Source organism: Eurytemora carolleeae, unplaced genomic scaffold (assembly GCF_000591075.1).
Source record: "Eurytemora carolleeae unplaced genomic scaffold, Eaff_2.0 scaffold1690, whole genome shotgun sequence".
NCBI lineage: Eukaryota > Metazoa > Arthropoda > Copepoda > Calanoida > Temoridae > Eurytemora > Eurytemora carolleeae.
Genome location: NW_019397607.1, coordinates 1 through 9562, shown reverse-complemented (window position 1 = coordinate 9562; position 9562 = coordinate 1). Strand labels below are relative to the sequence as shown.

Below are 9562 nucleotides of genomic sequence, written 5' to 3'. Positions count from 1 at the left end.
GACAAAAAACAAAGAAAATTTTTTCCGACTAAACTTAAAGGATTAAAATTAAAGGTAGGTTACTCAAACTAGATATTTTTATGAAGTGTAAATTAATGATTGATAAAAATAAGAATTTATTTCCTACTTTTTCCATTTGCTATGTTTATCTTTCATGTATATAAACTTTTGAACTTCAACTTGAATCCAAGCACCGTTTTTGTAGGAGCTATAGGTAATTTAAGATGGTTCATTCATAACTTGAGAAATAATTAAGGAAAATAGGACTTAAATACATTGATTTTGAAGATTTTGTCAAATAATATGCCAAATTTATATTTTATTTCTGGAGAGGGTTTTGCAACTAGTTAATAAACATCTAAAGCTTCATGTTGTCGCAATACTACAGGGTGCCTTACGAAACATGATAATTAGAATGTCTTCTTCCATAAGTTTAAATAGTTAAGAATGTCTTCTTCCATAATTTGTTTAGTTGTTTAATACCAAAGACGATAATAAAAATATTATATAGGAGTCGTATTGTTATAGTAAAATTAACTTCAAAGTAAAATATATTTGAGCAAAAGATTTTTTCAACGAAGTAAACTGCAAACAGCTAGTAATACCTGTTTCAGTGTATGGAAGACTACATTCAAAACTATTTAAGCAACTGTCATGTTTCATGGGACCCCTTTATATAACGTATATTAAATATTTTATGTTGAATATTAGTACCTGAGAAATAGTAAACGTAATTTTAGAGGAGCGTTCATTTACATAGTGGCAAGCTCGATTTTAAATATTATCCTTAAATCTTTTTCAATCTTGAAAATAATCTTAAAATCCATAAACAAACTTTTTTGTGACTCGCTTAGTGTTTTCGCTTGTGTTTAAAAAAATACAGAATTGTAATTTAAATTCAAGTAGAAATCTATTAATTTTCAGCATCTTAGTTTTCAGTTCTGCGTAACGAGAATACAGATAAAAACAGCCAAAACAGCAAGTTTTGAAAAATCCGCCCCCCCTCCCCTCCAAATAATAATTAGTTTCCCTGCAAATTCTCTGAGGATTATTTTGAAAAAAGGATGACACCCAGGGGCGTATTCAGGAATTTTTCCAGGGGGGCTTAATTTTTTCTTTCCAGGGGGTGGGGGCTTAATTTTTTCTTTCCAGGGGAACTCAACACCCGTGGGGGCCTGAAAAGCCCCAAAAAATCCATAGCTTTCACTGGTCCAGGGCCCCCCCATTACGCCTCTGATTACACCCTTTTTACTGATTTTGTCATTGATGGCGCGTGGGAAAAATTAATTAAAAAATTTAAAAGGGAATTTTTTTGACGCCATTATATTTATGGACATGTGGCCACAGTGCCCTGGCCTGTCCTAGCCGCAGCGCTCGCCCCAGAAATTGACCTAACCTAACCCTACCCTCAAATGATAAATGGCGTAGGTCCGATATTGCAGAATGGTCGGAAAGTTAGCAGGTCAGATGTTCAGTAGGGGGGATGTTGCGTATAGACAATGTAATATTACTGAACCCAAATTCAATTTTTAAGGAAAAAATGACCAGAAACAAAGGAAGGGGGGGGGGGGAAAGCATTTTAAACATTGGAAAAATTTAGAATTTTTAATTATCACATTTTGAAAATACATTTCTTGAGTTAATCACTAATCTTACTTTCTTGCAAAATCTCAAAAATAGCTTTAAATTAGAGGCGTGACTTTTCCTGGACAATTTTTGCAGCATTTTATGAAAATTGTGGACATTCCTCCTTAACTCCTGTGCTGTTTAAATTATTGACAATTTTTCATTTGATTTGTCATAAATCATGCACCGGGCAATGGGCATTGAAAAAATATGCAGTTCAGATTAGTTTTATCATGCATCTGTGACCGGCGCGGCGTACGAGTTTCATAAAAAAAAAAAATTTAATTCTGATTTTAAAAACCAAACTGAAAAAACTAATGTTCTGATTGCAAAGCTCAGAAGTCTAAATGTTTGTCAAGCTTACACGGGCACACCGATAAAACTACCCAAATTTTGATTTTGTGGAAGGGGGGTTGATTCGGTTGGTGTCTTCCCCCCAAAAATGCAATTAGAAAAAAAAGTAAAATATTTTTCTGGATTTTTATTTTTTTTATTTTACATAATCAATTTGCTCAAGTAATCTTTACTTTGTTTATTTAGGTCACATTGTCCTGTCTAGGAGGGGAAAAAACGTGTTCTCTCCTCTAACTCTGAACATCACAGATCTGTTGAAAGTACCTAGCATATTCATGGATAAGGATTGAAACATCAAACTCTAGATAAATGAAATATTGGAACACAAGAAGGAAGCTTGCAGATGTATGTAGAGAACTTATGTGTCCAGGATGTAAGGAGAATTCATCCAAGCAATGTAAACTTCCAGATCACTTTCAAACTTGTCTTGCGTTGTGTATTGGGAGAATTTGCACTGATCTTTCACATTCTTAAACTATGTAGATTAACTCATTTTTTGGCGATCATTATTTCTGTCCTTTTTTATTGATTTAAGTTGTATTAAGGTATCTTTCAGAAGCATGGAGCAAAGATTTGGAAAAAGGAAAATGTTAGATGAAGAAAAATGTGAAAATAAGAGGTCAGCTTAAAGATTTACTGTAGTATATTATTTTAATATATTTAATGAGGGCTTAATTACTAGGATTCAGAGTTTAAAGGAAGACTCGAACATTGAGGAGAGTGATTCAAGTGAAGAGGAAAATGTCTCCAGTGGAGGGGAGAAGGATGAATACTCCACTGGAGAAGAGAATAACTCTAGTGAAGAGGAGGAAAAGGTTTCCACTGAGGAGTCAATGAAAGAGAAAGTAGACAAACAGAAAGCTGATCTGGAGGAACAGATGAATGATGAGATATCAAAGAAGGAGAAATCTAATAGAGAAAATCAAGATCTTGTAAAAAAGATTTTTGAACTAGAGAAACAAATAAATAATGAGAAAGAAAAAAAATGAGGAAAGATTTTTAGAACTAGAGAAACAGCTGAATGATGACAGATCAATGAAAGAAGCATCACAGAAGGAGAAATGTGAAGTTTTAAACTTTCTTGAAATCCAGGTCACTTGTCCTGTTTGTCTCTTGATCCCAAGAACCAAGAGGATACCTATCTGCAGAAACGGGCACACCACCTGTAAGACATGTAAAAGGTAAAAGTTATTGCGCATACTCATAAAATATTCATTGTACATTTTTTCTCGTTAGGGAAAATTGTAAAGGGAAACTAATCGGACTTTGAGCTACGATTTCTCTTGTTTTTATAGTTTTCTTCCTCTTTTTAAAATCTTTCATAATTGTTTACTTTTTGATTTCTTTTCTCTTCCGGAACTTTTTACCTTATTTAGTTGTCAGTTTGATTTTTAAAATAATTTCTGGTCTTGTAACAGAAGGATAATATGGAAAGGATCCATCTGGAAGGTTCAGGTTCATATTCATCGTTCAATATTCTTATACAGGCTGAAGAAAAAAAGTTCACTGCTCTAAGAGGGGGATTTGAAAATTCTGAGGATATTAATTGTCAAAATTTAACCTTCATAATGAAAAATGGGATAAGAAAGGTTAGGAATGGAGTGGATATTTTCGAAAAAAAAGAATTTTGGTTCTTGTAAGTTCATCTTGAATACAGTGCTTCAGAATACAGCCTCGTAGGCTCGTCTACAATCTTTTCCTTGCAGCCGGCAGAGTATAAACTGGTATCGTAGTGCATGGTGCACACCCATTAGGATTCAAATCCAAGATTTACAGAGATCCTGTTTCTTCTGGCAAGAGATAAGGGGGAAGAGAAGCATAGAGAAACCCCTCCTTCTCTGCACTATTATTTTCTTGTTTCTGGCAAGGAGAAGGGAGAAGATTGTTATAAGATGATCTGTACAGTGCATATTTCTAGAGATTGTTATAAGATGATCTGTATAGTGTATATTTATAGAGATTGTTATAAGATGACCTGTACAGTGTATTTCTAGAGATTGTTATAAGATTATCTGTAGTGTATATTTCTAGAGATTGTTATAAGATGATCTGTACAGTGAATATTCTAGAGATTGTTAACAGATTATCTGTACAATGTATATTTCTAGAGAGTGTTATAAGATGATCTGTACAGTGTATATTTCTAGGGATTGTTATAAGATGATTTGTACATTGTATATTCTAGAGATTGTTATAAGATTATCTGTACAGTGTATATTTCTATAGATTGTTATAAGATGATCTGTACAGTGTACAGTGTATATTTCTAGAGATTGTTATAAGATGATCTGTACAGTGTATATTTCTAGAGATTGTTATAAGATGATCTGTACACTGTACAGTGTATATTTCTAAAGATTGTTAAAATAAGATTTGTACAGTTTAATAAATGTCTAAAGGTTATAGAAGAAGATTGGTATAAACTGCTTGAGTTGTTTATTCAGTAGTGTATTCAGGGGGGGGGGGGGTCATTTGTTATCTTGCCCCTAGATTATATGTTATATTCTCTAGGTTTGAATGTAAAATATGTGGAAGTCAGTTTGCAGATCGTAGTAATGCAAGAAGACATGCTAAAGCCAAACATTTGGATCATCCCACTCCATGTACTCTCTGTAGTAAACTACTGAAGAATGAATGAAGTCTGAAGATGCACATGAAGCAATTATCATTCAGACTAAACTCACTTCCAGATGTAGATTGAAGAAAAGGAGCAAAATGTCAAAAAATGTTATCTCTGAGAGCAAAATAATGAATAGTCAGACATGGTTGACCCGTGTGGACCGTGGTTCAACTACTTCTGTTCAACTTAAGTTGTTGCAAGAGAAGTGTTTGGGCAAAGTCTGTGTGGTTCAGCTACTTCTATTTTGTTGATAATTATCACATTTCATTCTGCATTGAAAATTATTTTTTCCTCCTATCTTTGTTTGAAACTGATCACAGTCATTACAGAGCTTGCATCTTTAAGATTAAACAATAAATTGAGAAAGCTTTTCTTGAAAAAAATATGTTTTCATATATCGATCACTGTTATGAATATTTTTAGGGTAAGATAAGATTCTAGTAGAGTAAAGCGATTTAAACAAAGATTGGTTTAGTCAAATAAAAATTTGTATCTTTTAATGCCATTTTTTATATATGAAATAACTGTTGAAAATCGTTTGCGAATCTATTATAGCACCCAGTGAAGTGCTTAAGTAACATTTTAAGTTTTGAATTTTTTTCTTCTTTTACGTAAAGTTAGTTTAAAAAAAAATCTTTATTTCAGAAACATGGACTCGAGATCAAATAAAAGGAAAAATGATGATGAAGACTGTATAAATAATTCTGTAAAACGGTAAGTTCTTCTGAATCATGAATATTTTCCTGTTGCTTCAACTATAAATGGGCGTGTATGTTTCGTAGGACACCCTGTATGTGCATAATATGCTTATTTCCAGGGACCAGATATAATGAATAGCAAGACATGGTTGAACTGCTGACGTGGTTTAACCAGAGTACAAGAGAAGTGGTTGAACTATGTTCGCGTGATTCAGTTACTTTTCGCTATTTATTATATTATTATTATTATTGTTAACAATCAACCTGCAGACAAAGTACAACGACCTGTATGTTGCAATACAATGAAAACAGGGCTGAGCTCCTTCACTTACATAAGTCTTTATGGGTTCTATATAGTCTCAATTTTCTTAAAATGACTTCAGGTTTCAAGTGAAACTTTTGTCTATTGTTTTGTTGAAGTTTTAAACATAAAAGCCTAACCTTCCGTACGCTCAAGCCTTAGTTTACACCTGGTTATATGCTTGGGTCAAACACTTTGGTTATCTATACCCAATGGCTATTGATTGTTGAGCAAAGTGATGATTTCGCCAATTCTAAATGGATTTGTAAATTTTGGAAATTTTTATTTCATTATTTAATTTTTTTAAGTACCAAGTGTCAACTCGGGCTTATAGTTTTTTTGTGGTTTATTCTTTAAAAATATCTGTTTAATATTTCTAAATTCATCGTTTAACTGTTGTACATTTTTGACCAGCTTTACATAATATATTTAGCGAAAACATATCAAGTATTAACATGGAATGTTTATCTTAGGAAAACCACTGGTGAACCTCAGAACATGGACGGAGAGGAGAACATGCATGACAGGGAGGAGAACATGAACAAGGATGACCTGAGAGAAGAAGAGAACCACAATCTCAAGAAAAGAATATTGGAACTAGAGAAACAACTAACTGAAGCTAATACAATAAATGAAAGATCTATTAAAGAGATCAGTGACTTGACATCTATGGTGGAAAAATCTGAAAAAGAGAAAGATGATATTCTGGATTATCTGGGAAGAGAAGTCACTTGTCCTGTCTGTCTCATGATCCCAAGAAATAAGAGAATTCCTATCTGCAGGAATGGACATACCACTTGTGAGACATGTAAAAGGTAAAAAAAATCAATAAAAAAGGGCCTCAGAATTGTTCTATTCTAACTTTTGATTTTCATTTGAATGCACAAGATAATTTCTGTAAAATCCTAAAACGTTAAATACATTTTCTATCTGTAGAATGCACAACTTCAAGGTAGAAAATATATTTCAATGTTTTTTACATTATCCCTAAGTCCCAGGACGGATTTGAACAATAAATTTTAAAGTAATTGAATATGCAATTATTCTCAAATTTTTTTTATTTAAAGTCATAGTATTTATGAGAAAAGAAACTTAACAAATTATTGAATTATTGTTAAATCTGTTAAACCTTTTTTAGTCGAAATTGTCCTGTCTGTAGAACAAGGATGGAAGACGACATGTTCTCTCCTCTAACCCAGAACATCGCAGATCTTTTGGCAGTACCCTGCATATTCATGGATCAGGGTTGCACCATCAAACTCAAGAAGAATAAAATTGTTAACCATGAGAAGGGAGAATGCAAATACAGAGAACTCATGTGTCCAGGATGTAAGGAGATGATTCAAGCACGTACAATTCCTGATCACTTCCGTAATTGTACTGAACTAGATTTTTCAATTGAAGATCTGAAGTTTGATGAGAAGTGGACTGTCCGTAATTTTAATCACTCGATAGAATCCTGTATGCGAATTGCATACAAGCTTGAATCCTCTGAGAATTGGTTTTTACTCTGTACTGATAGATTGGAAGATAAACTGGTGTTTTGGATGAAGCATTATAGTGCGGAAAATAGGAAGGAAGCATTCAGCTATAATCTCAAGGTCTCCAATACAGGAAAAGAGTTCTCTAGGTCTATGAGTGGAGAGTGTACTCCTATTGAAATGGAAATCAAGGATGCCAGGAGAGAAGGATATACACTTGATATCAGTGTCGAATTTATGGAAAGGAAGTGTTTATTGCCAAACACAGTAAACGAGTACAAATGGGACATTGAATTTAGTTTTATTAAAAACTGAATTTGAAAGTTTATCAATGGAGAAAATGTGGCAATCTAATTTTGCTACATCCCACATTCTCATGCAAACTACCAGTTCATTGAATGTTTCTTGCTATTTTACAACATCATTACTTATTAGCTTGCGCAAACAGAGAAAATTATATAATCTGTAATTTCTTAGTGAACTCCTTTATTGCTCATTGTTATTTCTTGATTAATCCTTTGTCAATTATTCATTGACTTCTTTTTTGAGAGTTAAGAGTTATTTTTGGACAAGAAGGAGAAAGAGAGAGCACATAATCTCAAGAATCTGCTGTAATCTCAAGTTCTCAACCCATAAATGAAAAAATGTTAAAATGTTAAAAGTTTTTAAAAAATATTTTTAATTGATATTTTGTGAAAGATTGATTTTTTTTGTAATAAGTTTGGTAACAAATAGTAATGTAATTGGTTTAATTTTTGTATTTTTCTAAAATCTTCCAACCAGTTTAACAATTTTTAGATGTAAGCATACATTCCATATTTAATATTTCTTAACCTTTCTTGCCAACAGATTGATTAACATTTTAATTAACTTCTATATTTCAAAGTATTCTTTTAAGATTCTATATCCTGTTTTAGAATATCATGCTACACAAATCATAAGTTTTTTTTTTGATTAAACACCAAGTTAGTTTTATCCGTCTAATCTATTAACTGAAAATATTTGTGAGTGATTTAACTTTTTTTTCAGAAATATGGAGAAAAAATTAGGAAAGAGTTCACACTACACACACTACACATGGTGTAAATATGGAAATTGGAAAGTCTTTCTGTTTAAAGGCAAGTTTTAAGCAGTGAACATGACTTCGTTTTTTTATAAAAATTATTTCTCACTTTTTTGAGGGTTTTTATTGCTGAAGTTGGACTTTTAGGGAACTCAAATAATTTTTGTAAATAATTATTAAAACTATTAAAGTCATATTTATCGTTTTTTGTTCCATCTCTTAAAAACTATTTAGCTGTAATATTTTAATACAGTGTATATTTCTAGAGATTGTTATAAGATGATCTGAACAGTAAATATTCATTGTTATAAGATGATCTGAACAGTGTATATTTCTAGAGATTGGTATAAGATGATCTGTACAGTGTATATTTCTAGAGATTGTTATAAGATGATCTGTACAGTGTATATTTCTAGAGATTGTTCTAAGATGATCTGTACAGTGTATATATCTTGAGATTGTTATAAGATGATCTGTACATTGTATATTCCTAGAAATTGTTATAAGATGATCAGTACAGTGTATATTTCTAGAGAGTGTTATAAGATGATCTGAACAGTGTATATTTCTAGAGATTGTTATAAGATGATCTGTACAGTGTATATTTCTAGAGATTGTTATAAGATGATCTGTACATTGTATATTTCTAGAGATTGTTATAAGATGATCTGTACAGTGTGTATTTCTTGATATTGCTATAAGATGATCTGTATAGTGTATATTTCTAGATATTGTTATAAGATGATCAGTACAATGTATATTTCTAGAGATTGTTATAAGATGATCAGTACAGTGTATATTTCTAGAGATTGTTATAAGATGATCAGTACAGTGTATATTTCTAGAGATTGTTATAAGATGATCTGTACAGTGTATATTTCTAAAGATTGTTATAAGATGATCTGAACAGTGTATATTTCTAGAGATTGTTATAATATGATCTGTACATTGTATATTTCTAGAAATTGTTATAAGATGATCAGTACAGTGTATATTTCTAGAGATTGTTATAAGATGATCTGTACATAGGGATGTTAACGTTTTCATTTTTCAGAAAAACGATCGTTTCGTTATGATAACGACGACGAAAAATCGAAAACGAAACGATCGTTTTTAAAAACGATCGTTTTTTAAAAAGTTCGTTTTTTTTAAAAATTTTCGTTTTTGAAACGATCGTTTTTCAAAACGCTCGTTTTTAAAACGATCGTTTTTCAAAACGCTCGTTTTTAAAAACGATCGTTTTTACAAAATTCGTCGTTTTGTTAACGATCGTTGACGACAGACCTTCGTTAACGATCGTTAACGACAAACTTCGTTAAAGATCGTTAACGACGACCCTTCGTTAACGGTCGTTAACGACGACCCTTCGTTAACGATCGTTAACGACGACCCTTCGTTAACGATCGTTAACGACGACCC

At 32.1% G+C, this 9562-nt stretch overlaps 1 protein-coding gene and 1 long non-coding RNA gene across 2 annotated transcripts; both read left to right on the top strand.

Moving 5' to 3' along the window:
- Positions 1-12: 12 nt before the first annotated feature.
- On the top strand, positions 13-5228 carry LOC111715158 (uncharacterized). Its single transcript, XR_002768176.1, has 4 exons — positions 13-54; positions 2167-2599; positions 2663-3161; positions 4492-5228. It is a non-coding gene; the product is annotated as an uncharacterized LOC111715158 (long non-coding RNA).
- A 12-nt stretch (positions 5229-5240) lies between these two features.
- On the top strand, positions 5241-7145 carry LOC111715154 (putative E3 ubiquitin-protein ligase SINAT1; the record flags this gene model as incomplete). Its single annotated transcript, XM_023490421.1, is given in 3 exon segments — positions 5241-5314; positions 6073-6414; positions 6738-7145. Coding segments are annotated over 3 exon segments (815 nt in total), but the record flags the coding sequence as incomplete, so codon positions are not given.
- Positions 7146-9562: the final 2417 nt, after the last annotated feature.